The sequence below is a fragment of the Pan troglodytes genome, chromosome 18 (assembly GCF_028858775.2).
Source record: "Pan troglodytes isolate AG18354 chromosome 18, NHGRI_mPanTro3-v2.0_pri, whole genome shotgun sequence".
NCBI lineage: Eukaryota > Metazoa > Chordata > Mammalia > Primates > Hominidae > Pan > Pan troglodytes.
This window is the reverse complement of record NC_072416.2, coordinates 4,769,672-4,796,676: the sequence shown is the minus strand read 5'-3', so window position 1 is coordinate 4,796,676 and position 27,005 is coordinate 4,769,672. Positions and strand designations below refer to the sequence as shown.

At 65.0% G+C, this 27,005-nt stretch overlaps 2 protein-coding genes across 6 annotated transcripts in view; one reads left to right on the top strand and one right to left on the bottom strand.

Annotated features, from left to right (window-relative positions):
• CASKIN1 (CASK interacting protein 1) overlaps positions 1-5,356 on the top strand; it is a 19,443-nt gene extending 14,087 nt beyond the window's left edge. Inside the window, exons 17-20 of one of the 2 annotated variants that reach the window (XM_016928623.3) lie at positions 616-754; positions 977-2,983; positions 3,260-3,683; positions 3,879-5,356. In XM_016928623.3, the coding sequence (XP_016784112.2) occupies positions 616-754; positions 977-2,983; positions 3,260-3,683; positions 3,879-3,975 (2,667 nt within the window). In that variant the 3' untranslated portion in view covers positions 3,976-5,356. The remainder of the gene's footprint in view (positions 1-615; positions 755-976; positions 2,984-3,259; positions 3,684-3,878) is intronic. The other variant, XM_016928624.4, reaches the window with a different exon arrangement.
• On the bottom strand, positions 4,467-27,005 carry TRAF7 (TNF receptor associated factor 7). Of its 4 annotated transcripts, none has more exons than XM_001162318.6 (21): positions 26,806-27,005; positions 18,636-18,754; positions 16,590-16,647; positions 14,356-14,447; positions 11,794-11,910; positions 11,168-11,260; positions 10,919-10,952; positions 10,150-10,333; positions 9,925-10,059; positions 9,125-9,342; positions 8,970-9,043; positions 8,688-8,736; positions 8,477-8,604; positions 8,192-8,274; positions 7,375-7,414; positions 7,108-7,224; positions 6,901-7,023; positions 6,570-6,689; positions 6,343-6,474; positions 6,139-6,258; positions 4,467-5,963 (listed from the first exon to the last, which is right to left on the bottom strand). In XM_001162318.6, the coding sequence occupies exons 2-21, from the start codon at positions 18,714-18,716 to the stop codon at positions 5,949-5,951; spliced, it is 2,013 nt and encodes a 670-aa protein (XP_001162318.1). In that variant the 5' UTR covers positions 18,717-18,754; positions 26,806-27,005; the 3' UTR covers positions 4,467-5,948. The 4 variants fall into 4 exon arrangements, with proteins under 4 accessions (XP_001162318.1, XP_009428375.1, XP_024205811.1 ...); XM_009430100.5 differs by having other exon boundaries at positions 9,931-10,059; positions 26,806-26,990; XM_024350043.3 differs by having other exon boundaries at positions 16,590-16,669; positions 26,806-26,975.

Genomic DNA, 27,005 nt, shown 5'->3' with positions numbered 1-27,005 from the left:
GCTGAGTGTTCAAGAGCAGTTGCATGAGTGAATTCCAGCTGGAAGTGTGGACGCCTGAATGCCGCTCGGGGAGTGATCGGGTGTTTCTCGGTGCAGATTGCTGTGGGTGTTGGCACGTGTGTGTGTTGTGGCTGTGTGGCATGTGTGTGGCCCTGTGTCTGATGTGGGTGAGAGGTCAGAGTGTGAAACAGGATGGGGTGCCGGTGCCTGTGCCTGGCTGGGAGCGCAGCGTGCAAATCATGTGCGTGTTCCTGTACCAGGTGTGGCCCCGTGCGTCTGTGTCCATGACTCTGGGGTGTGTCTCCCCATGGTGCTGTACTCGTGGCTGCCTGGCCAGGTGGGAAAGTGCCTTCTTCTGCCCCCCCCGACAAGGGTGTCCTGTGGATGTGGGCAGCCGTGCGTGTGTGCGCATGTGTGTGATATGCGGCATGCAGTGTCCGGTGCCTGAGCCAAGGCTCTGCCTACATTTCTGGTGCCAACACCTCGGCCTATCCGTTTGTCCTCCTGTCTGTCTGTGCCCTGCTGGCCCGGTGACCCCTCCTCCTCCAGCTCCAGGTAGATGGGCAGGGTGCGGGCAGCCAGCCCAGGTGGCTCCTCTGTATGTCTGCTCTGTAGGCTAACCTGGCCGTGTGGCTGTCCATGATTGGCCTGGCCCAGTACTACAAGGTGTTGGTGGACAATGGCTACGAGAACATTGATTTCATCACCGACATCACCTGGGAGGACCTGCAGGAGATCGGCATCACCAAGCTGGGTGAGGCCCCAGCCCCAGCCCCAGCCCCAGCTTCCAGCCCCAGCCCTCGTCCCCAGCCCAAGCCCCAGCCACCAGCCACCAGCCACCAGCCCAGCCCCAAGCTGGTTCAGCCCCAGCCCCAGCCCCAAGCTGGGCCCCAAGCCCAGCCCAGCCCCGCCCCTAGCCCGGCCCCTGCCCCTCCGCCTCCTGGTCCACCTGACCTGCCCCCTGCGCCCCACTCAGGGCACCAGAAGAAGCTGATGCTCGCTGTGAGGAAGCTGGCAGAGCTGCAGAAGGCTGAATACGCCAAGTATGAGGGGGGCCCCCTGCGCCGGAAGGCGCCCCAATCTCTTGAAGTGATGACCATCGAGTCGCCGCCCCCACCTGAGCCCACACCGGCCGACTGCCAGTCCCCTAAAATGACCACCTTCCAGGACAGCGAGCTCAGTGACGAGCTGCAGGCTGCCATGACTGGCCCGGCTGAGGTGGGGCCCACCGCTGAGAAGCCCTCCAGCCACCTGCCACCCACCCCGAGGGCCACCACGCGGCAGGACTCCAGCCTGGGTGGTCGGGCACGGCACATGAGCAGCTCGCAGGAGCTGCTGGGAGATGGGCCCCCTGGGCCCAGCAGCCCCATGTCTCGAAGCCAGGAGTACCTCCTGGATGAGGGCCCCGCCCCCGGCACCCCGCCCAGGGAGGCCCGGCCCGGCCGCCACGGCCACAGCATCAAGAGGGCCAGCGTGCCCCCCGTGCCTGGCAAGCCACGGCAGGTCCTCCCACCAGGCACCAGCCACTTCACGCCCCCCCAGACGCCCACCAAAACCCGACCAGGCTCTCCCCAGGCCCTTGGGGGACCTCATGGTCCAGCCCCAGCTACGGCCAAGGTGAAGCCCACCCCGCAGCTGCTGCCACCGACAGAGCGCCCCATGTCACCCCGCTCCCTGCCTCAGTCACCGACGCACCGCGGCTTTGCCTACGTGCTGCCCCAGCCCGTGGAGGGCGAGGTGGGGCCGGCTGCCCTGGGGCCTGCGCCCCTACCCGTGCCGACGGCTGTGCCCACACTGTGCCTGCCCCCCGAGGCCGACGCGGAGCCGGGGCGGCCCAAGAAGCGGGCCCACAGCCTGAATCGCTATGCGGCGTCCGACAGCGAGCCGGAGCGGGACGAGCTGCTGGTGCCTGCGGCTGCCGGCCCCTATGCCACGGTCCAGCGGCGCGTGGGCCGCAGCCACTCAGTGAGGGCGCCCGCAGGTGCCGACAAGAACGTCAACCGCAGCCAGTCCTTTGCCGTGCGGCCCCGAAAGAAGGGGCCCCCGCCGCCCCCACCCAAGCGCTCCAGCTCGGCCCTGGCTAGTGCCAACCTGGCGGATGAGCCGGTGCCGGACGCCGAGCCTGAGGATGGCCTGCTGGGGGTCCGGGCACAGTGCCGGCGGGCCAGTGACCTGGCCAGCAGCGTGGACACAGGCAGTGCCGGCAGTGTGAAGAGCATCGCGGCCATGCTGGAGCTGTCCTCCATTGGGGGTGGGGGCCGGGCTGCCCGCAGGCCTCCTGAGGGCCACCCCACTCCCCGCCCTGCCAGCCCAGAGCCGGGCCGGGTGGCCACCGTGCTGGCCTCAGTGAAACACAAAGAGGCCATCGGGCCTGGCGGGGAGGTGGTGAACCGGCGCCGCACGCTCAGCGGGCCAGTCACCGGACTTCTGGCCACTGCCCGCCGGGGGCCTGGGGAGTCGGCAGACCCAGGCCCCTTTGTGGAGGATGGCACTGGCCGGCAGCGGCCTCGGGGTCCCTCCAAGGGCGAGGCGGGTGTCGAAGGCCCACCCTTGGCCAAGGTGGAAGCCAGCGCCACACTCAAGAGGCGCATCCGGGCCAAGCAGAACCAGCAGGAGAACGTCAAGTTCATCCTGACCGAGTCCGACACGGTCAAGCGCCGGCCCAAGGCCAAGGAGCGGGAGGCCGGGCCTGAGCCACCACCGCCACTGTCCGTGTACCATAATGGCACTGGCACCGTGCGCCGCCGACCGGCCTCGGAGCAGGCTGGGCCTCCGGAGCTGCCTCCACCGCCCCCGCCTGCCGAACCCCCGCCCACCGACCTGGCGCACCTACCCCCATTGCCCCCGCCCGAGGGCGAAGCCCGGAAGCCGGCCAAGCCGCCTGTCTCTCCCAAGCCCGTCCTGACGCAGCCTGTGCCCAAGCTCCAGGGCTCGCCCACACCCACCTCCAAGAAGGTGCCGCTGCCAGGCCCTGGCAGCCCAGGTAGGTGCATGGGGCCAGCCAGGGTGGGGTGAGGGGGCGACAGGACCCTGCTCCACCTCCTTACTCGGTGGTCTGAGGGGTTTTCCTTTTCTTGGGTTTGATGGAAGCCCAGGTGGTGTGGGAACATGTCCCCAGACCCTCTCATCCATCCAGGGCTGGGGGCAAGGTGAGCAGGGTCTTTCCCGGTCCGCTGGGGAGGAAGCCGCGGGAGGCTGGGGCAGGGGGCGCGGCGGCGGAACTCGTGCCCGCTCGGTGCCAGCGTGGTCCTCCCCGCAGAGGTGAAGCGCGCCCACGGCACGCCGCCGCCCGTGTCTCCCAAGCCGCCGCCGCCGCCCACAGCGCCCAAGCCCGTCAAGGCGGTCGCGGGGCTGCCTTCGGGCAGCGCCGGCCCTTCACCCGCACCCTCGCCCGCGCGACAGCCGCCCGCCGCCCTCGCCAAGCCGCCCGGTACGCCGCCCTCGCTGGGCGCCAGCCCCGCCAAGCCCCCGTCCCCCGGCGCGCCCGCGCTGCACGTGCCCGCCAAGCCCCCGCGAGCCGCCGCCGCCGCCGCCGCCGCCGCCGCCGCGCCCCCCGCCCCGCCCGAAGGCGCCTCGCCAGGGGACAGCGCCCGGCAGAAACTGGAGGAGACAAGCGCGTGCCTGGCCGCGGCGCTGCAGGCGGTGGAGGAGAAGATCCGGCAGGAGGACGCGCAGGGCCCGCGGTAGGTGCGGGGCGGGGCCTGGCGGGCGGAGGGCGGGGCTCGGCAGAGATGGGCGTGCCGTGAGCGGGGATCAGCCGAGGTCGTCGTGCGGTAGGCGGAAGCCGACGGAGATGCGGGCCGTGGGCGTGTCCTGGTCGAGGTGGGCGTGGCCAGACCCGCCCCGCCCACTCACGCCCCTTGCCCCGCGCCCCGCAGCGACTCGGCGGCGGAAAAGAGCACTGGCAGCATCCTGGACGACATCGGCAGCATGTTCGACGACCTGGCCGACCAGCTGGATGCCATGCTGGAGTGAACGCCGCCTGGCCGGGCCCGCCCGCGCCGCCCGGGCCCTCCCCGCACACTGACCTATACCTCAGGATGGGCGCGTCTGGGCGCGGCGCGAGCGGCCGGGCAGGGCCCTGCAGAAGCACAACTCCGGCCCCTGGGCCCGGGCCGGGGCGCCCACCGGGGACCGCCTGGCCGGGGGCTCCAAGGGCTCTTTAGGCAGACCCTGCGCCCGCGGGTCCTCCCCACCTGCTGCTCCCCGTGCAATACCTGCTGGGCCTCCTGCCCGCGCGGGAGGGGAGGGCGCCCCGGGACCAGGGATGGGGCAGCGCACAGCCCGGGCCCAGCACAGAACTGCCCATCGGGACGCCCGGCCAGCCGCTCGGGCGCAGCACAAGGGACAGGGGACCAAGGTCAGGGCCCCCCTGCCCCACCGCACCCCCAGAATATAAGCTATCAAGAGTATTAATTTATTGGGAATGAGCTGAGGCGGATTTCCCCCAGAGAAACAAAAAGGTATAACTTTAACAAATATATATTTAAAGAAAGAAATATTATTGATTCTATAGAAAACCATTTACCAACTGAAAAGGACACGAAGTCTAGCTCCGGACAAAAGCTGTTAGAGGCCCAGGCTGTCTGCCTGCGGTCCTTCCTCCCTCCGGCCAGAGTGGAGGCCCCAGGCTGCTAGCACAGGTGGAAGGCTGGGGCCCGGGGGCGGGTGCTCTGCCGGGGGCTCCTCCGTGCTTCTCTCCTAAGTAAGTTCTCTGCGCCCCAAGAACTCGAGGTTGTGCCTTGCTCTCGGCGGCTGTGTCCTCCTCCTGGCGTGGCTGCGTCCCAGGGCGCGGGTGGGTTTGGTGAATGTGGGTGTGTCAGCGTGGCAGCCACGTGGAAGCAGGGCACGTAGCAGGCCAGGCCACGGGCTTGCAGCTCCTCTGAGGGTGTGCCTGGCCCCCTCTCCAGGGGCTGTGCAGGCAGCCCATCCACACCAGTGGAGTTCCCACGGATGCTTCTGCTCATGGTCCAAGGCTGTGTTGTGTGGTCATTCTCGCCCTCCCTTTTCCTCTCTCTCCTCCTGCCCCCTCCAAGAAGTACTGACTGGTCTCCTCTATCGTGTTTGCTGATCTACAGTGTTGGGCACAACTTTGACGTTTCTTAAAAAAAAAATTTAAAAAATGCCGAAAACCAGCGATTGTGGTGTGGGGCGGGTGGAGGCGGCTGGCGGAGGTGGCGTCCCGGCGTGCAGGGCCCCTTCCTGCTGTCTCACCCCGTTTCCCTGTGAGTGGACGTGCCCAGCTGTCCCCCCAGGCCTCTCCTCAGAGGGCGGCACAGGCTGGGCTCCAGCAGGTGGGCAGGGGAGGTCTGGGCAAGGCGCTGCCGTCGGCTGTCAATAAACAGCAGGAAACAGAGGTGCCTGGCTCACTTTTTGGGGGCACATGTGTTGGGGGAGATGGGACTGGAGGCCAGCAGCTTGGGTGTGACGAGTTGCCTCCTAGCAGGGAGGGGAGGCCCCGGAGTGGGCCGAAGTCCTGGGGTCCACCAAAGGAAACTGCCCCATGCCCCCCCACTCACAGCAGCCAGTGCCTGTGCACACCAACCTCAAGGCCACACACAGCCCCCTTGTCCCGAGGAGCTGTCCCCACTCACAGCCACAGTCTGTGGAGCATTTATTTCAACCAGGAGGTAACCAAATCTACATACAGTCTAAAAACAGTAGAAAAGGTGAGTAAAAAGGCCCTCGCTCCATCTAGGGTGGGGATGGAGGGTGGGCCGGGGCAAGCGTCGTACCTGGCACCCAGAGAGGGGCTGGGCAGCGAGGACAGTGCCGAGTAGAGGGAGGCTCGCCGAGCATGGGACGGGGAGGGCACTGCCCGGCTGCCAGAGCCTGTCCACCTGTGCCCACGGGGCAGGCAGAAACCCCGAGACCACCCCATGTGGCCAGCCTGGCTCAGAAAGGTCCAGGGCTGGTTCAGGGGAAACCACAGCCTGGCCTGGATCCTGTTAGCAAGTCCAAACCTGCAGAGAAAGGGCTGCTTCACCAGGGTGTCCTGCGGCCGGCTGCCCTGCCCCAGCCACACCTGCCACACGTACCTGCCCTCCACCACTTTGTGCTGGGGCTGCCAGCTCCTCATCCCCACCCCCACTCCATCCTGTGCAGCCCCTTTGAATGGCCTGAGCCACGGGCACTGACCTTCACAGTGCTATCCACAGCCCCTGAGAAGAGTCGGCCCCGGGACACAGCCAGCGCGGTGACACTGCCCTGGTGACGCAGCAGGGTCTGCGTGCAGATCATGTTGTCCATACTCCAGACCTGGGGGCACATGGGACGTGAGGGCCCGCCGGAGCTCAGCTGCCAGCCCTCTGAGCCTCCTGCCACCGCTGGGCCAGCACGCACCCTGAGGGACCGGTCGTAGGATGCACTGAAGACTTTGGTCTGGTCTGGCGTCGAGATGACCGCCAGGGCATACACGGTGCCCACGTGGCCCGTGAGGGTCCGCACCTGCTCCTTGGACTCAATGTCCCACACCTGGGAGGGGTGGGCACAGGCAGGTCAAAGACACTGAGCAAGGCGGGGGAGACGGGGCCACAGTCTGGCCTTGCACCCAGATGCCCAGGCCTTACGTGGATGAGGTTCTCGTAGGTGCCACAGACAATGTGGTGATTTGTCACAGCAATGGAGTAGACGCTGCCACCAGACGTCTGCAGGACGTGGATGCAGTCGAGGGTTCGGATGTCCCAGATCTATGAGTAATCGTGGGCTAGTTGGTCCCAGGCCAGGTGCTTCACCCCCAGGGCCCCCGCACTCCCAGGGTTTCAGCACTGCTGGGCAGCCCACCCACCCAGCCAGGGGATGTGTGAAGGTAGGAACAGGGCAGATGGAGCCCCAGGTGCTGGCCTGGGAAGTGCTGGTAGGAGGCAAGGCCCTGTGGCCACCAGGTGTGCCCAGGCGCACCTTGATTGTCTGGTAGGAGCCGCTGTACAGGTAGCTCTGGGCAGCCACCAGGGCCCGCACCCAGTGGTTGAGGCCTGTGAGCTCCTTCTTCAACTTCAGCTCAGTGCCCACGATGTCCCAGACCTGCAGGGATTGCTGCAACTGTGGGCTGGGCGGGCAAGGGACGCCTCAGTGACTCACACACGTAGGCACAGCCTCCACCCGTACCTTGATGGCCTTCAGGGAGCCGCTGAAGAGCACGTTGTGTGAGGAGACCAGCGTGCACACCGGGTTGTCATGGGCCCGGATGGTGTTCACCTTCTGCAGGTTCTGGATGTCCCACACCTGATTGGGGAAGGACCGGCAGCCTCAGGGCACCAAGCCCTGCCACCTGGAGTCTGGAGCCCAGACGGGGAGAAACACGTCCCTGGGGCACCTACAGACTGGGGCGGGCCTGGGCCGCCTCCTGCCCACCCGCCTGTAGGCCCCACTCACAATGATGGTACAGTCTGCAGAGCCGCTGTAGAGTTTGCACCTGGGGAAGCAGAGACAATGTGTCAAGGTGGGAGAAGCTGTGTCCCTGCTGACACCGCCCTGGCAGGGCCCGAGGTCCATGCCAGCCATCAGGAACCAGCAGCATGGCTCAGGGCCAAGGCCACTGCTGTGTCCCTAAGCGTCAGCCTATTTTCCAGTCTCCACATGGGAACCTTGGAAGGGGCGGGCCAGCCCCTGATGCCTGCCTGGAAAGCATTTGACAGCGAGCTGGGAGGTAATTACCCACCCGTTAGCCCTGAGTCAGTCCCAGGGCCCGCTGCTGGCAGTCAAGCTGCCGCCTCCTGAAAGCGAGCATCTCTCACGCACACGCTTACTTGCTCGCTCCCACAAAGCCTCACGACAGGAGACAGGAGGCAGGCGGGCCACCTGGAGGCAAGAAGGTGGCCAAGGTAGTTGCTCCGTAGTCTCTATGCCCTGGGCTTTGGCTGCAGGCAGGGGAGAGCTGAGCTCCTGCCTTCACCCCCTAAGGTCCCCCCTATCTTCTGGTTGCACAAGGTGCACCTGGGCCAGGACAAGGTTCTGCTGGGAGGCTGGCTGCGCCAGATATTGGGAACACACAACTTTGGAGATGGTGTAGGCCACACAAGGGCCCACACACTGCTACCCAGGGAACAGTGCTGCTCCGGGTGGAGGGTGCCCTATAGGTGGGGCACACACATAGCTACACAGGCTCGAGCTCATGGCTCACGGCCCACGGGGTGGCAGCGCCACGTCTCCTGTCCTGGGAATCACTGATCACACATGTGCCTGGACTCACCCCTGGATGCAGAGAGCAAGCACGATGCCATCATGGCCCTCCAGTGTCTTCTGGCACTTGTAGGTGGTACATGTGTCCCACACCTGCAGAGACCAGGGCCACAGTGGGTCCCAGCGAGGTCAGCCCAGTGTCAAGGGGCAGCATGACAGGAATGAGTGAGGGAGCCCCGCCCATGGGAGAAGGCCCTGCCCAGAAGGTCCCACCCATAGGCAGGCTGGCAGTGCCAGGCATGTGGCAGTGCCCAGCCCAGCCAGGCTGCAGAGACTGAGGTAGGACCCTGCCCACCTTGATGGTCTTGTCAGAGGAGCCACTGAAGAGCAGGTCACCCATGGAGTAGACGCAGAGACACCACACAGGGCCCTGGTGGCCCACAAAGGTCCCTTTGCACTTGAAGATCTGCTGAGGGTCGTAGGCTGCAGAGATGGGAGCAGTGGGTGAAGGCCCAGTTGGGGCCCGGGGGGAGGGCAGGTGGGAGCCATGGCGGGTCCATACTCACAGCCTAGGATGCCCATGTTCAGCCGCGCGTTGATGTGGGACAGCTCGTCCTGCAGGGCCAAGGGCAGGGCAGAGGGCAGGTGGGCAGGGCTGCTGTGGGGCCAGTGCAGCCTCTCTGCCCCTGCTGCCCTGGGCCAGGGGTGGGCAGGGGTGACAGCAGCCCCTGCCACACACAAGACCCCTGATCTTGACTAGTGGAGGCAAGGCCAGGGGAGGCCTCCTTGCCGGGGCCGCCAGCCTCCCCGGGTCTCAAAACCCAGCCCCTCCAGCCCCGCCCACTCACATTTAACATGGATGCGTCCCGCCGGAACTCCATGAGGTCCTCGCTGAGCTTGCTCTGGTTTTCGTCCAGGACGTCTGAGTAGCAGGAGGAGAGGGGGTGTCACTGGTGCGCGGAGCAGTGGCCAGGCCCCTGCCTGCCCCGGTGCCCACCCTCACCAAACTTGAGCTCCAGGCTCTTCTCTAGCTGGTCGATCTTCTCTGAGAGCTTTCCCAGCATGGAGCGCAGGAAGGCGATCTCCTGGTCCTTCTGGGCCAGAGCCACGTGCATCTCGTGGAAGCGGTCATCCGTCTGCTGCAGAAACTCCTTCAGGCCCTCGAAGCGGCAAGTCTCCAGGTGGGTCTCGTAAGTGTCCTGGTTCCCGATGAACGTGCACCTGCGGGGACAGGACAGCTGCCTGCCTGGCGGGTCCCTGCCGGTGCCTCCCCATCCCCAAGAATCCCCCTCAAATGCTCCAGCCCTGTGGCCGCTGCACCCCAGGTCCAGCTGCCCCCACCCACACCTGCCGTCCTGCCCCTCCTCCCCATCCAGCTACCCCCCGTCTGCTTCACAAGTGAGGTCCCATCACGTCACCCCCGCAGAGCTCTTCAAGGGGTCCTCCCTTCCTGAGGATAAAACCCACGCTGCTCGGCAGCCTCCCTGCCCGCCTCCCTGCCCTGAAGAACTGGGCTCCTGCCTCTCCTCCCACCCCCACCTCCCTCTCCAAAGCTCTCAACCCCAGCATTTGCTCAAATCCGCCCATGCCGGGCCGGCTGCGGGAGCGTCCACGCCCGCCTTCCTGGACGCCCTCGGCTCCCCCTCTGGGTTTCCAGGGCCTTGGGCCTCAGAGAGGATTACAGACCCCGGTGTGGCCCCAGCTCCGGCCTACCTCCCCGGGACCAGCAAGCGGGCAGCTCTCAGCGGAGCCTGTGGAGGGCCTGCGCCCACCCCGGCCCGCCCCCACCCGCCCCCCACTCACCCGTACTTGGAGTGGGGGCATTTGATGTGCTCGCACTCCTTGAGGTGGGCCTCCAGGTTCATCCTGAGCAGCGGGGGGCAGCTGGGGTTGTTGGGACACCGCACAGGCCTGTAGTCACAGCTGCCCTCGTGGTCCCTGTGCCAGGGCGGGATGCGGGGAGGCCTCAGCCAGAGCCCTGAGAAGCAGCCCCCAGGGAGGCAGAGGTGCCCAGGGAGGGGCACTTACTTCCGGGCGCTGAGCTTGATGGTGAAGGGGCACCCTCGGGGGTCCACCTCAAAGATGGGGGGCTTCCCGCCGCCCGCTACCCGGCAGCCGTGCCGGCAGTGGATGAAGAGCTCCCCGATCTGCTCGGCCACCGCGATGTTGTTCACCACCACGGTCAGTTTGACGTTGTCCACGGGACACTTCTCTGGGAGAGGAGGGCGTGCTGACCCTCACGGCCTGCCTGGCACACGCTCCCTCACCCGGGTGGGCATGAGCCTCTAATGGGGGCCAGATCTGTCTATCTGCGCCTCTGAGGCACGCAACATGGGAACGGGGGCACAGGTGGGCCACCAAGAAGGAGCAGCAGGTGCTGAGGGAGTGTCACCTGTGACACTCAGCTGTGCCCGGAAAAGTGTGGGGTGGGGCCAAGAGGGCAGAGGGCAGAGTGCGGAGAGGCAGGCAGGAGCGGGCACCGTGCGGGAGGACGACAGCCTTGCCAGTGAGAAAGGCCTCCCCAGAGGGTGCCAACCCTGGCATGGGGAGCCTCGGCCCACACCCACTGTGGGGTCTCTGAGTCTGGACACACTGGAATTTGGGGTGTCCCCACTCTGCTCATGGAGGTCCCGAGCCTCGGCCTGAGCGTCCCTAGGACGGCTGCAGCCCCGTCCCAACCCCAGCAGAGGCCAAACAGGGCCGGACGCTGTGCAGGGGACAAGGGAGAAGCCGCCCGCCTCTGCTCGGCAGCCATGGGCACGGTCGGCGCCAGGCCTGGGCCGGGGCACGAACCTACCTGACTTCAAGGCGCATCTCCTACAGAACGTGTGCTGTGGAGGCAAAGGGCGGGCTTGAGGGTGGCGCAGGGTCCTCTTTTTCCCTAGTCCATGGCCATGGCAGCCACAGGCCTCGCTGTACCCCAAGCCCAGTGCAGCCAGGACAGGCCTTGACCAAGGCCAGGGCGCCACAGCCCCGGCCCCCGAGAGCCCTGGGGTCCTGTGGGGGCCTCCGGCAGCAGGGGGGCTGGGAAGGGCGGTGGGCTCACCCCACACGTGGTGATCACGGGGTCTTTGAAGACGCTGCAGCAGAGCTGACAGCACAGCTTCACCGAGGGCTGCTCCGCAAACACCAGTGGCTCCTGGAACCAAGCGGGAAAGGCAGGCGATGGCGGGAGGCCACCCTCAGCCCCGCCACCACCCAGGCACCCAGGCGCTCTTGCTCCAGGCCTGGCTGTCCTCTGAGGACGGGGTCACGTCCTGAGAGAGGCCTGCTTAGAGCTGGGGGGCTTGATCGGGGCCCAGGAGGGAGAGCGAGGTCTGTGGCCCCAGAGGCAGGGCCCAGCCCCGGAGGATGAGTTCAGCCGCCCAGCCTTGGCCGCCCTCGCCCGCCTCCTTCCTGGGGTGAGACTAGAAAGGGCCCTGCTGGAGCCCTGTGCTTCCCGCTGCCAGTTCCCGGGCAGCCCTGAGAAGGGGGAGTGGGGGAACATGCCCAGGGGACCCGGCCTGGTCCCTCGAGTCCCCACCACGGACCAGCAAGCACTGCAGTTCCCGTGAGGCCCCAGCCGCCCTCTCCCTGCGAGCTGGGCTGGCATGGCGGAGGGGAAGGTGCCTCCGTGCCACGGCTGCGGTGACAGCCCTGGAAGCCACTCTGCGCTGAGTCCCCCACACCTACCGGCTCCTCCTCCTCCTCGGGCAGTGAGAATGTGGAGCGCAGAGACATGCTGGACTCTGAGTGCAGGGAGCGGACGGAGATGGCGGAGTCGGAGCGGCGGGGAGTGCTGATGGGGGGCTGTGTGGAGGGAGAGGCGCCTGTCGGGGGGCTCCGCACGGGGTCAGAGCCTCGGGGAGGACAGGACCCAGCCCGGCGGAAGCGCGAGGGCAGCAGCACCCCTGGGGCCACCCCGGTCCCTGCGGGTGCTCTCCTCGTCCACGGGGGCCGTGGGTGGGCGTGGGGAGCTGATGCAACCCAGGTCCCTGCCTGCCCGCCTGGGCGGCCTGGGCCGGGGTGCTGGGCTGCCCGCTCACGCCTGCCACCTCTCTTTGTGTAAATGGAGAGACTTCCTGCTATTCAATTCCATATACCCGGGCTGCTTCCTGCTTCCCGTGGGGGAATGTGGGCCGTGAGGGGGCACCTCCACCAGCCAATCCTGGGCAGCCGAGGCCGTGACCGCAGGATGGAAGGGCCAGGAATGCTGGCAGGGAGCGACGGCTGGGCTCCAGGTGCCCCCCGGGCCTGGCTGCTTGTCTGGCCTTGCTGGTGGGGGACACCAGGCCCAGCTGGGAGGCTCAGAGGGAAGGCAGGGCCAGGCCCCCAAAGAACCTCGGCTGAGCTTCCCGAGGGCAGGAGTGAGGGCCACAGGTGCCTGCCTCTGGCTGAGCCACCGACAAGGGAGCCTGGGGGAGGGGCAGACGCTGTCCCTTCCTCCCCTCTGGCCTGGAAACCTCCAGAAGTTTCCAAGAGCCACACTGCCCAAGGCTTCTCTCCTGGTGCTTTGACTGCAGAGGGGCCCAGCTGCTGCTCTGCCGAGCCTCTGGCCCCCTTCCCGGCAGCCTGGGTATGAAACCCACAGAGCGCAGAGGCAAACCAGTCCCAAGGCCGGCGGGGGGCATTGTGTGCCATGTGCCCACCTCCCTTTGGGTCCCAAAGGCCCGTCTGCATGGAAGCAGCACATGGGGAACAGAAGGGAGTCAGAGAAAGTGAGTCACAAGGCCCCACAGCAGCAGGGGGAGCCCCAGGGGCAAGAGCAGAGCAGGAGCTGGCACGGGAACCACTCTCCCCGGCCTGCCCACTGCTACCCCAGAGTCTCCCACCCTCTTGGGTGTGGGGGCTGACAGCAGGCAGGCCTGGGGGACGGGGGAAGGGCAGGAGGGGGACTCCCTGTGTGGGCCTATCAGCAAACAGAGAAGGCACCCGCCTCTCTTGAAAGCCACCGTGACCCATGGGGATAGCAGGTGATTATGGGAACCACAGACATGGAGGACTCGTGGCTTCGGGTTGTGGAGACCGAGGCAGGCAGAGGCCCAGGGGACGGGGCCCAGACATACCCAACTCGCCCTCGGCCTAGCACAGCGCCCGGCACACAGGTGTGTTTGTTCAATTAATTAAAAACTTCTTTTCTGGCCGAGCAAGGTGGCTCACACTTGTAATCCCAGCACTTTGGAAGGCCAAGGAGGGGGCAGATCACCTGAGGTCGGGAGTTCGAGACCAGCCTGACCAACATGGAGAAACCCCATCTCTACTAATTCAAAATTAGCCAGGAGTGGTGGTGCACGCCTGTAATCCCAGCTACTCGGGAGGCTGAGGCAGGAGAGTCACTTAAACCCGGGAGGCAGAGGTTGTGGTGAGCTGAGATCACACCATTGCACTCCAGCCTGGGCAGCAAGAGCAAAAGTCCGTCTCAAAAAAAAGAAAAAAGGAAAAAAGAAAAGGCCTCGGTCCCAAGAGGGCCAGCAGGGCCGCCACACCTGGTGTCCAAGCACTGGAGAGAGGCAGCTGCCAGAGAGGCCCCACACACCCCCACCCCCTGCTGGGCCAGTCCTTCATGCCCAGGGTAGAGTTGGCCTCTGTCCCCTGGGTGGGCCCAGAGCCCAGCAATGAGCGCCATTGACCAGGATGGCAGGGAATGGCCCTGAGATGCTGGCCACAGGGCTCAGGTACCAGCAGCCAGCCCCCGACTGCCCTGATCCTTTCTGCACCTCACACAGCCAGCAACAGGGAATTCTCCGGCTCCCCCAGCACTCGGCGCAGGTTCCGCAACCCCCACCCCATTGCCTCTGGTGTCCCCACAGCTTAGGTCCACACACCTTCCCCCCGCCGCCTCATCAGGACCCCTCCTCAAACCCTGCCTGGACCCAGCAACCCCGCTCATTCCCTACCCAGCAGCAAAGGAAGCTTTCAAAGCATGTATTTTTTTGTGCTATCCTCCTGACTGAACTTTCTGTGGTTTCCACCTCCCTTAAGATGGAGCCAAATATGCCTCATTCTGGCCTGCAGGTGCCAGGCCCTCTGACCCAGCTGCCCTCACTGGCTGCCCCTGCCACCCACAGTCCAGCCACAGGAGCCTCCTTTCTCACAGATTTGCCATGTCTGCCGAGGCCTCAGGGTATCCACAGGTGCTCTTCTTCTCCTGTGCCTCACCAGCTCACTGTCAACTCCTCCTGGGACCTGGTTCCCCCAGGAGGGAGGATGGGGGGAGGCTGAGGCTCACACGGGCTCCTGGGGGTAGGGACCTACCATGCTGTCCTCCTCGTCCCGCGGGGAGTAGGCAAGGGTGCTGGAGGAGGAGGGTGTCCTGCAGTGCTGCTTGTAGGTGCTGGTCCCGTCAGCTGCAAGGCAAGAGGGCTGGTGTCTGAGTGGGGGCTCCCTCAGCAGATGTGGGGGAGGTGGGGCCCATGCTGGATACCCGGCCCTGTGGGTCCCCTGTAGCTCACAGCCCTCCCCAGGGCCAGGCAGGCAGGAAAGCATGCAGGGATGGCACGGGGGAAGCTTGGGTTCCCTCTCAAGGTCAAACCAGTGCCAGGAGCATGGATGCTGGGCTCGGTCTACATCTGGACAGTCCCAGCGCTGAGCCCGGCAGCCCCTGCCCCAGCCCTGCCTACCCCAGGCAGGGTCTTCTTTCAGGGCCTCTACAAGCTCCCCAGCACCCCACTTGAGCCAGCTGAGGCTCATGGCCAGCACGCAGCCATCACTCTGAAGGCCGCCTGGCAGCAGCTGGGGGTGCCATTTTATTTGCCTCTTGAGGCACCTCTGCCAGGTGAGTTCCCTGACAGCCTCCACTCACAGAGGGGGAAGCTGATGTTAAGGTGTGGGCTGGGATACAGAAGGGCCAGGACTGCGTCCTCGTGTCCCTGGCACAGCCAGGACCAGGAAGTGGCCCCAGCTTTGGTGGCCTCCTCTGGGGCAGGAGCTGAAGTGCCCTCTCTCCTCCTGCCCACACGTCACCCCAGCTTGGCCAGGGCCAGAGGGCAGGGCTACCGGCCAGTCAGTCCACGTGGGAGGCAGAGAGAGACACCTCCCGGACTCAGGACCAGCCCAGCTCAGATGTCACGACGAGCCCTGGGCTCGAGATTGAGGCCTCGAGAGGCTGCCGTGTGACTGGGCCTCGGTTTCCCCATCTGTCATGAGGGGCCAGGTGAGGCACCTGTGGGCGCCCTGCTGCCTGGCTCTGCCCATCCCTGCCGCCGAGGGGCCAGGCATAGCAGCCGTGCCCTGCCCCAACCTGGGTAACTTCCGCCATGTGACAGGGGCCATGGGGCTTCTAAGGGTAGATGAAAAGGCACCGTTTTTTGGGGGGTAGGATTAGAAAAAAAAAGAGGGCCCCTGGAGAGCCCCTGAGGGGGTCACCAGCAGCAAAGAGGCGCTACTGTGAGCAGGTGTCCTTGGCGGCCCTGTGACCCCATGGCCAGGTGTATCAGAGCAATTAAAAAGCTAATTAGCAGCCAGTGTGCTTCTACAAAGGGCAGAGTGCCAGAAAGGAGAGAGAACAAAGTCACCCCAGAACCCCACCCCGGAACGAGGGTCCCTGGCCCTGCACCTCGGGAAGAAGGCACTGCCACTTCCGCATGGTCTCCCTGAGCACGGCGCTTGCGTTCAAAGCGCAGCACTCTGGTTTTTAGGGGATAGGACTGAGAAGCAGCAGGGAAGCTTCAGGTTTCTGTCGTGTATCCCGCCCAGTGGTCTTGTGCAGGTGAAGATTTATTGGGCTTGGCTTGCTGGCTCATGCCTGTAATTCCAGCACTTTGGGAGGCCGAGGCAGGAGGATCACTTGAGCCCAGGAATTTGAGACCATCCTGGGCAACATGGTGAGACCTCATCTCTACCAAACATAAAAAAAATTAGCCAGGTGTGGTGGTGCCTGTGGTCCCAGCTACCTGGGAGGCTGAGGTGGCAGGATTGATCCCAGGAGGCACAGGTTGCAGTGAGCCAAGATTGCGCCACTGCATTCCAACTTGGGTGACAGAGTGACACTCGTCTCAAAAAAACAAACCAGACTTATGGATCTCTTCCACTCTCTCTCTCTCTTCCTATTAATATGTTACAACTGCAGCACTGTTACTGAAGCCCTAGGGCCAAACTCGAGAGAAGACCTCCGGGCACACAGGACCTTTCGGAGGCTGGCCAGGAGCCTGAGACTGGGGACAAGCTGGGGGTCACTGTGACAAGGGACAGGGCTGTGTGGTGGTGCTGGAGATGTCAGGGCAAGCCTCCCTAGAGGGGATGAAGAGGGCAGGGAGAGAGGGCACAGCACAGTCACCGAGGCACAAGGAGCAGGACACCCGACTCCTGTCCAGTGGGGAGGCCCAGGGCTGAGAGGCTGTGAGGACACAGGCTGGGGTGTGAGGCTGCCCGCGCCCAGCACTGGCACCCAACACCAGCTCACTGGGAAGTGTCCTTCAGTCCTTAGCAGGGTGGGCATGGGGGTGCCCCAGTTATTCCCAGCCTGGGCTGGCCTTGGCTTAAGGGCTCACCTTTTGTGATGGTGGTGACGGCCGAAAAGGCGGGTCCGAAGGTCGTTTCCATTCTGGTCTAGAGGGAGGACGGAGGAGACCTGGCCTCATTCCGGGACACAAGGAGGACATGCACATGTGGAGCCCACTCACATGCCTAACACGCGACCAGGCCAGGCCACGCAGCACTCACACGCTTAACCATGCGACCAGGCTGCGCCACGCAGCACTCACACGCTTAACCATGCGACCAGGCCAGGCTACGCAGCACTCACACGCTTAACCATGCGACCAGGCCGCGCCACGCAGCACTCACACGCTTAACCATGCGACCAGGCCGCGCCACGCAGCACTCACATGCCTAACACGCGACCAGGCCAGGCCACGCAGCACTCACACGCTTAACCATGCGACCAGGCCAGGCTACGCAGCACTCACACGCTGAACCATGCGACCAGGCCGCGCCACGCAGCACAGGCCACGCAGCACTCACACGCTTAACCATGCGACCAGGCCGCGCCACGCAGCACTCACACGCTTAACCATGCGACCAGGCCGCGCCACGCAGCACTCAGACGCTTAACCATGCGACCAGGCCACGCCACGCAGCACTCACACGCTTAACCATGCGACCAGGCCGCGCCACGCAGCACTCACACGCTTAACCATGCGACCAGGCCGCGCCACGCAGCACTCACACGCTTAACCATGCGACCAGGCCGCGCCACGCAGCACTCACACGCTTAACCATGCGACCAGGCCGCGCCACGCAGCACTCACACGCCTAACACGCGACCAGGCCAGGCCACGCAGCACTCACACGCTTAACCATGCGACCAGGCCAGGCCACGCAGCACTCACACGCTTAACCATGCGACCAGGCCAGGCCACGCAGCACTCACACGCTTAACCATGCGACCAGGCCACGCAGCACTCACACGCTTAACCATGCGACCAGGCCAGGCCACGCAGCACTCACACCCTTAACCATGCGACCAGGCCGCGCCACGCAGCACTCACACCCTTAACCATGCGACCAGGCCGCGCCACGCAGCACTCACACGCCTAACACGCGACCAGGCCAGGCCACGCAGCACTCACACGCTTAACCATGCGACCAGGCCAGGCCACGCAGCACTCACACGCTTAACCATGCGACCAGGCCGCGCCACGCAGCACTCACACGCTTAACCATGCGACCAGGCCGCGCCACGCAGCACTCACACGCTTAACCATGCGACCAGGCCGCGCCACGCAGCACTCACACGCTTAACCATGCGACCAGGCCGCGCCACGCAGCACTCACACGCTTAACCATGCGACCAGGCCGCGCCACGCAGCACTCACACGCTTAACCATGCGACCAGGCCGCGCCACGCAGCACTCACACGCTTAACCATGCGACCAGGCCAGGCTACGCAGCACTCACACGCTTAACCATGCGACCAGGCCGCGCCACGCAGCACTCACACGCTTAACCATGCGACCAGGCCGCGCCACGCAGCACTCACACGCTTAACCATGCGACCAGGCCATGCCACGCAGCACTCACACGCTTAACCATGCGACCAGGCCGCGCCACGCAGCACTCACACGCCTAACATGCGACCAGGCCAGGCCACGCAGCACTCACACGCTTAACCATGCGACCAGGCCGCGCCACGCAGCACTCACACGCTTAACCATGCGACCAGGCCGCGCCACGCAGCACTCACACGCTTAACCATGCGACCAGGCCACGCCACGCAGCACTCACACGCTTAACCATGCGACCAGGCCGCGCCACGCAGCACTCACACGCTTAACCATGCGACCAGGCCACGCCACGCAGCACTCACACGCTTAACCATGCAACCAGGCTGCGCCACGCAGCACTAACACGCCCCAACCACACATGCGTGCGCACACACACACACACACACACACCAGCTCCCCTGAGACCCCAGCTCGGGACGGGACTGCGCTGGGAGCTCTGCAGGCAGCACCAGATCCCTGGGGCATGCTGGGGGTCCTGGGGATGTTGGGCTTGCAGAGGGGCAGACCCTTACCCTCGGGGCACACCCTTACCCCTGTGGTGACGTCTGGGGTGGGAAGATTGCTGGGCCCCCCGGAGAAGCGGTTGTAGCGGGCACTCTTGCCTGAGCTCATGCTCTAGAAAGGCATCTACGGTCCTTGGGCAGCACCTCCTGCGGGTGGAGCACAAATGAGGGGCTTGAGAGATGGAGCCCAGGCCTCTGTGAGCCAGATGGGCTGCTGCAAGTGTGCAGACCTGCTGTGGGCCACCGTGGGGCCGCCACAGCAGCCTTCCACCACCAGCCCCGGCTCAGGCAGGCCTCTAGGAGGCAAAGGTCCTTCACCCCGATCCCAGGTATGCAGAGGCCCGGGCAGGCAGGTGGCTCTGCGTCACCGTCCCTCAAGGCTTAGCCTTTCTGAGCTCCCGAAGAGCCCATCCAGCTCTTCCCCGAGGTGGAGGGACCCCTGCCTGGCTCTCTCTACTCCTCTGGGTCCTGAGTCACAGCCAGTCACCTCCAGGCTGAATGTCCCTGAGGCCAAGGCTGGGCCTTGGTGGGTAGGCCCAGGGTGTGGCCCACGTGGCGGGACGCAGTCACACAGGGACCAGCCAAGGCACGACGAATGTGTTTCCTGCCACGACAGGTGCGGTCAGGACCCAGCCAGCACCAGGCTGTAGCGGGGAGACATCAGCCACACCCCAGAGAAAGAACCTGCAGGGTGAGTCACCAGAGCCCAACTCCACACAAACCGCACTGTACGGAAAAAAGCACAGGAGAGAGATGAGCCCGCCCCTGGAACCCGTGCAGGTCACCCACACTCCCAGCCATGCCACAGGGGCTCAGGGGCTGGTGGGTGGGGGGGCAGGGAGAAGGCATGCGGGAATCACCCTCCCCAGAAGAGAGGGGCTGGTGGGCCTGGGGGAGACGTGGCCCCTCCGTGGGTGCTGGGAGTGCTGGCCAGGCCCAGGGACACCAGTAGGGGAAGGTAAACATTAGAGGGAAAAAGAGACCCAGCCAATAGGTCACACCCAGGACAGAGCCCGGGGAAGGGGCTGTCCATGCTGGATGACGCCCACTCTCCCCCGGTGAGGCACCAGGCTCTGTCAGCAGGCGCCCCTCCTCCCGAGCAGGTCCCACTTTCAGGACTTGGGCAGCCTGGAAGCTAGGAGCCTGGCAGAATGCAGCTGGGACAGCCCTGTCTCCTGCTGGCAGTGGATAGCGCCGCCGAGCCCCGGCTTGAAGCTGAGCTCCCTGTGGGGAGGAAGGCCACGCGCCCAGGACTCCTGCCCCGGGCCCACCTGCACTGTCCACCTCGAGGCCCATGCGCAGCACCCCATGAGGACACACCATGGGCTCAGCTCCCAAGGCAGGAGCCCTCAGAACAAGCTTGCTCTGGGGGCGGTGCAGCAGCAGGGAGCCCACTCCTGCGGCCCTGCTCTCACCCTGGGGAAGCCGGGCTGCAAACCAAGGCCCCAGGGGCCTGAGAGGAGCAGGACAGTCCCAGTCCCAGGCCAAAGTGGCGGAGCTGGTCTCTGCCCCCACCCAGCAGGAGCACAGCTCAGGGGGCATCACTGAGCCCAGCTGGCTCGAGTACCTCCTCCATCAGTCCCTCCTGACTGGGTCCCTCTGGCAATGCCCGCCCTGCATGGGCCTTCAAGATGCCACTCATCACCCACCACCGTGCCCACAGTCTGGCCTGGGGCCCCCCAGCCCGGCCTACAGGTGTGCAGGGAGGGGCTGGCTCTCAAGCCCTTGGTTCCCTGCACCTGAGCTCCTGGGCTGTCTACCACTCCTGCTGTCTCCTCTCCCCTTCTCTAGGCTGCCCAGGCCCACCTGTCCCTTCCAATGCCACCTGGAAGGCCACCCACCCTGGAGCCACTCAGCCTTCAGGACTCGGGCTCAACCCGACATCTCAGCCCCTGCAGTTGGCAGCGCCACGAGCTACCTGGCCCCACCTGATCTTTGCGTCCCATGGTCTCGGGAGATGGGGCCTGGCCAAAGCCTCCCTCGGCCTTCCCCAGGCCCCACTGCGACTCGAGGGGCTTGGCCCTGTGTGACCCAGACTAGGCTTTCGGGGGACTTCTCTTGTGGAAGAGGCACGGGCTCCTGAGTGTGGGCAGTGCCACACGCCTGCAGCCAGGCTCAGAGGAGTCAGCCCTGGGACAGAGGTGTGGTCGTGGTGTGTCTACAAGGCTGCTCTGCCCTGGCACACGCCTATCCCGTCTCCAGCAGCTCCCGGCAGGAAGGTCGGGGAGAGCTGGCCAGGGCTTGCCTTTTGCCACTGTGCTTGGGGTGAGGATGTCCCAGCTGGGGTAAGACCCTGATAGCCTGAACTGCAGGGCGCCATGACTCGGCACAGGAGGTTCAGCCCTGTTGGGAGCCCCAGGTTGGCTCCTGCCCTCTGGGAGCAGGGAGGGGATCACCGGGCAGCCACTAGGAGACACTGACCTGCATTTTACAAACCCATCAGCTCCCTGCACTGCAAGCTTCCGGGGCCCCAAGGCCAGCTGCAAGCCCTGCCAGTGATGCCTGCCCGGGGGCCCAGGTGGCCAGGACCCCAGCAGGCACTCCCCTGGGATGGGTCGGGCTGGCCTCAGTGCCTGTTGCTCACAGTCTGGGAGAGCAACTGTCTGGCTTCCCCCTCACTCTGAAGTGAGGTGAACAGAAAGGCACGCAGGGCAATGTGCAAATCAGCCAGAAAGTCCCAGCTGGCCAACAGCAGCCGGGCCACAGGGACAACACCACAGGATCTGTGGGGTGTGCGCAAGACCCCATCGAGCGCCAGCTGAGCGGGAGGGAGGGAGGGAGGGGACGGAGGGAGGGAGGGGGCCGGAGGGAGGCAGGGGGATGGAGGGAGGAAGGGGGACGGAAGGAGGGAGGGAGGGGACGGAGGGAGGGAGGGGGCAGAGGGAGGCAGGGGGACGGAGGGAGGGAGGGGGACGGAGGGAGGGAGGGAAGGAGGGGGATACTCTGCACAGGAGGCTGCTTCCCAGTTCACTCGGGTTCAGTGTTCAGCCCCAGCCAGGGACATGGAGGCGGGCGGGACCCTGGGGCTGGAGGCCAGGGAACGTTTGTGTCCCACCCTAAGGCAGGATCCATCCCCGCACCTCGGAATTGAGCAAGATGCCCGAGGCCTCCCCTCAGCCCAGTCCCCAGGGACTGGGTTTTGCAGTAACAGTTTCCCCAGTAGGGAGAGGACCCCTCGGGCCACAACTGGGAAGCACAATAGCTCGGCATCCCCCGATGGCTGGGAGGCTGTTCTGGGGGCGTGCCCTGGCCCCCCAGAGGGAGAGTGCCTCTTACCCACCCCACAGTCATCGAGGCTGGGGGGTGGCCGGGCAGGAAGTTGTCAACCGGAGTGAGAATTCCCCTTCAATTCTCTGGCCTCTCTGCCCTCCAGTTCCCAGTGCTGGGGAAGTGGGGGTGTGTTCCATAGAATGAGAGACTCTTCCCAAACCGGGAAAAGCCATGGGGGCAGCTAGTGGCTGAGAAAGGGCTTTCCCCATCAGCCCCCCTACCCCTCCCTTCCATGTCCCCACCACGCCTGCCCGAGCACCACCTGCCCGTCCATACCACCTGCCCGAGCACCTCCCGCCCACCCACACCGCCTGCCGGTCCACACCTCCCGCCCGTCCACACCGCCCGCCCATCCACACCGCCTGCCCGTCCACACCACCTGCCCGTCCACACTGCCCATGCTGGATGCTCCAGGGGTATTCGATCTTTGAAAGAGAAAAGTCATTGAGGAAGTGCAGCATCCACCCTGGGGAAGGCCAGTGCTGACCTTCAGGGGCGAGGTGCGTGGGTCAGCACCGTGCAGAGGGGAAGGGCAGGATTGGCCCCCCACCGTCCCCTCCAGCTGGGGCCAACGCAGGGCAGCCCCTCCCTGACCTCACCTGAATCTGGGATTCAGGCCCAGGGTCTTTGTCCACCCCACATTCACGTAGGAGGGATTTTGGGGCCCTGGGGGCACCCACTGTGCAATAAGGAAGCGGAAGTCTTCCTCAGCGCCTTGCTGCCTCCACCCCAGCCCCTCTTCGGCAAATCCCTCAGGAGCCCCTCCCTAGCTCCCACAAGCTGGGCTTAGAGGGCTCTGCTGGGGCATCGCCCTGGGGGCATGTGGGATGCGGACACCCACCCCTTTCCCTGGAGACACACCTGGAGGGGGTCTGGGTCAGGGGTCCCGCCCACTTGGCAGCAGCCTGGGGGGCCCTGCTGAGTGGGGGAGATGGGGGCTTCCAGATGCAGCTCCCTGCTCGGGCCAGGCCCGGCCTTAAAGCAGCTCCTCCAGCAACCCGGAGCAGGTGGGGTGTGGGGGTCCCCTGAACATGTGTGGGGCGCAAGCCATGGGTGGGTGTGCCTGTGAGGCCTGCAACTGCCCTGGGAGGAGCCTGGGACGGCTCCAGAAGCCTCCGCCCCGCCTGCCACAGGGCTGTGTGTGGCCGGCTGGCTGGACTGCGGCCAGAGCTCCGAGCGTGGCCCCTGGCATCACAGAGCCTGCCCAGGGCACCCACAGACTGCCCGCCCCAGCCCAGCCCCTGCCTCAGCCCCCTGGCCCAAGCCCAGGCCGCTAAATTCTATAGAAACAGGCCTGGTTGCCATAGCAAAGCCACACGCACTTCCGCCGCTGTTCCCTGACGTCCCTTAGAACGTTTTTTCCATCCCAAATAGGCAGGGTGTGACGTCGAAGGCTCCTGGGGTGCCCCGGCCTCTGCCAGCCTTGGTCCTTAGGATCCCCTCAGAACCCCAGCAGGCCCTGGTCTGAGGCCGGCTTGGCCCCGCTTCCCTCCTAGCACCGTGCCCCCCCTTGCCTGTCCCTGCCCCCAACACCCACAGCCCCAGCTCTGCAGAGGCCTCTGAACTCCTCCCCCAGCTCTGCTCCTACTGCATCCACTCAGCCTCCAGGCCTGTCTTGCCCTGGCCAAGCCCCTCCAGCATCCATATCTCCCTCTGCTCCAGGGAGGGGGTCCCCACAGCTCGGCCAAGGCTTTACCCCAACTTCACAGTAAGGATGCCTTTTGCTGCCCCTCCGACCCCTTGGGGGCTGGCAACATCTCTCAGTCCTTTTTTCCCCCGTATCTCATGGCTGTCTATTGTGTGGGGACCTGGCCCAGTCGAGGGGAAGTCCAGAGGGCTTCCTGGAGGATGAGGCTGCTGGGATCCAGAGTGGGGAGAGTATCCTGGGGCACAGGAAGAGACCCCAGCTTCACAGCCCTGAGCTGGGGAGTGCGTTCCTGGCTCTCACCCAAGTCAAGTGGGCCTCAGACTCTCAGAAACAGGTCGTGAGCTTTGCCCAAGAGCCAAGGGTGGCAGTGTCCCCCGCCCCGAGCCCACGCTTCCCAGTCCCACGCTGTGTTCTCATTTGCTTCCTGTGTGGCTCGGTCTCCCGGGCTCCCTCCTTCCTTCTGCCCTGCAGCAGCAGGGAGCTGACATAAACACTGGCCATACATGGGCCCGAAGAGGCAACAGGAATGTAAGGGCAGAGACCACTGACCCCCCTCAGTCACCCAGCGCCCTCATGCCAGCGTGCCACCACACTGCCACCTCCTTTCCCACACTGTCCCACGGCCCTCAGTCCTGGCCCTCTGCGTCGCTGCCCCCTACTTCCCACCTGGGTGCTTCTGGGGTTGGGTCACCTCCACCCCGAGTTTCCAGGCAGCCGGCCTCCTCCAGCCGGGTGAGGGTGTCCGGGTCTACACGTGACCAGCCCCAGCCTCCAGTGCCCGCTTTCCCCTTTCACCTGCCCCACCTGGCTGCACCCTCCTCCTCCAGGGAGCAAGGCTGGGGACAGCAGCGGATCTGTCAAAGACTAAGGGGGTGGTGGGTCCCTCTCCACAGGTTCCCCCCGCATGATCCACACAGAGGGCCTGGTGAAGTCCTCGGTGCCCACCCACCGAGAAGGCCGGACTGAGACACACACAGCCAACAGCTCTCGGCCCTCCCCACATGCCCTCCCTGACCCCGCAGGGTGTCCATCCAGGAGATGCTGTGACACCGTGGTCAAGGCCACAGGCACTGGGCTCAGACAGAGCTGGGTTCAAATTCCACTTCTACCACTTCACAGCTGTGTACCTGCCCTCCTGGCCTCGGGCTTCTCGAAAAACGGAATAGAGCCAGAACCCCGTCTGGAAGGAGCCGAGAGAAGACGGATCCGTCAAGAGTGAAGGCACCCCAGACAGCAGCTCCTCTGCTGAGTGGACCATGGAGGCTGAGGAAGGCGGAGAGGCCGGCCCAGGGACACAGCCAGCAGGCTGTGCCGCTGTGACCAGAGTCCCATTCCTTCTGCTTCGTCCACGGCTGCCACACATCCAGGAGCCCCGGCAGCGCCTGAGCCAGTCCCATGCCAAGCTGGGGAGTGGCTGCATCCCAGAGCCAGGCTGCCCAGGCCTCCTGGCCAGGAGGCTCTTCAACTGCATCTTCCTCCTTTCCCCAAACTGCTCATTCCTTGTCCAACCAGCTGGCCGAGAGTCACACCAACCACGGGGTGCCAGGCCCCATGCGGGAGGGTGGGGATGTGTGATGGCTGAACACGAATCTGACCCGGGAGGAGCTAGGAGCCTGGTGGGGGACACAGGCAGACAGAGGGGCAGGAGCCCCACCAATTGCCACTCAATCTGCCAAAGGCACTTTTCAGTGGGTGCCAAAGACCCTGAACTTTTCCATTCACTTCCAGAAATATCGTGACACTTGGCCCCAGTGGGCCACGGTGGAAGTCACTTCACCAGAGACCCTCAGGTTGGGGCGTCAGGTTGGGGTGCCGACTCCCAGCCCCTCCCCTCCTTAGGCCAGGCTGCCCATACCACTGCTCCCCCTCAGGACATGGGGCCCGAGGCTTCCACAGAGAACTATGAATGCCCAGAACAGTGAAGTCAGGATGTTCGCAACAGAGAGGCACAGGGAAGGGGTCTAGGAAGGGAGAGGCCCAAAGAGAAGGAATGAGGAAGAGGGAGGCTCCTCACTTGGCGAGGGCTAGGGGGCCTGTGTGTGCCCAGGAAGGGGTCTGAGGGGTAGTGAGAAAGGTGGGCAGACAGGCTGGGCGGCATGAAATTCCTGAGCAAGCCAGCAGCCCGTCACCCCCAAGAGCAGGGTGGGCTCCAGCAGGCCCCTGCCCCTGGACTCCAGACTCAACCCCAGCTGACCACTCTGGCCTGGCTCAAGACAACCGTATCTTGACAGCAGGACCTCAGTGGGGACTAGGAGACGATGGCCTAGCCTCCCTCTCTCCTGCTTCCCCAGTGAACTCTGAAGTCTGTGGTCCACACACAGTTAGAAAGCTCTTTACTGGACCTAGATCGGACCGCCTCTCCAGCGCTTCCTCAACCCCAAGTCATTTGCCAGCACAATAACCCCCCCGCTCCACCCCCGCCATGCACCCTGTCAACCTGGTCCGGCCTCATCGACTTCACCTCTCCACTTGCCAGTGCTTGCTGGGGTGCGTCAGGCCCCTTCTCACCCCAGGCCTATGTACATCTGGCTCCTTCTACTTGGAATGCTCCTCCTGCATGTCCTGGGACTGGCTGCTTCTCCAACAGGCCTTTGGCTAACGGTAGCGCCGCCCCTACCCCCGGCCAGTACTCACTTTTTCAGCACCCTCTTTCTTTCTTTCACAGCACATACCGCCGCTCCCCATGATTTTAACTACCTATTGTCAATCCCACCACCCTGTCTGTCTAGATCGGGGATGGGGGGAGTTGTTCCGCAGGAGACATTTGCCAATGCATGGAGACATTTGTTACCGCAATTGAGGAAGGGGTGGTGTTTACTGGTATCTAGCGGCCAGGAGCCAGGCAAGCTGTTCCACATCCTACAATGTACAGGGCAGCTCCTCGCAGCAAAAAGCGACCCGGGCCGCGTGGTCGATGGTGCGGAGGTTGGGGAACCCTGCAGCAGACGCCGAGCACAGGAGAACTGGGACCGTGTTCTCCGCAGTCTCCCGGCGCCCAGAACAGTGCCTGGCACCCAGGAGTCTCGGAGAATGCAGGAAGAAGGAATGAGTAAAGAACTGCGCGAGAACAGGACGGAGCGAGGGACGGACTACTGACAGGCGGACGGACAGCGACGCGGACCCCGACCCCGACCCCGACCGTCTCAGCCCCGCCCCCCCCCTCCCCGCCCCGGCCCGACCCCTCGCCTCGCCTCGCCTCGATCTCCACGCGCCCGATCCCGCCCCACCGCGCGGTCCCGAGGCGCGAGCCCCGGGTCGGGCGCGCCGCGGGGACACTCACCCGCCCGCGGCCGCCCGGGAGCGGCAGCGCCGCCAGCCCGCTTCATGATGCCCCCTCGGCCGCCGGCCGGGAAAGGGACTAGACGCGCGAGCCGGAAGCGCCAGGCCGCTGCGCCCGCCGGGACGTGTAGTTCCCCGCCTCTCCGGGCCCGGACGGCTGCCTCACGCGCGGCACTTCCGAAACTACGACTTCCGGCGGCC

Coding starts and splice junctions, on each gene's coding strand:
- TRAF7 (XM_001162318.6), bottom strand. CDS start 18,716: ATGAGCTCAGGCAAGAGTGCCCGCTACAACCGCTTCTCCGGGGGGCCC. Junction 6,690..6,900: donor GCTCCTACCAGACAATCAAG/GTGCGCCTGGGC, acceptor GATTACTCATAG/ATCTGGGACATCCGAACCCT. Junction 6,259..6,342: donor CCTACGACCGGTCCCTCAGG/GTGCGTGCTGGC, acceptor ATGTGCCCCCAG/GTCTGGAGTATGGACAACAT.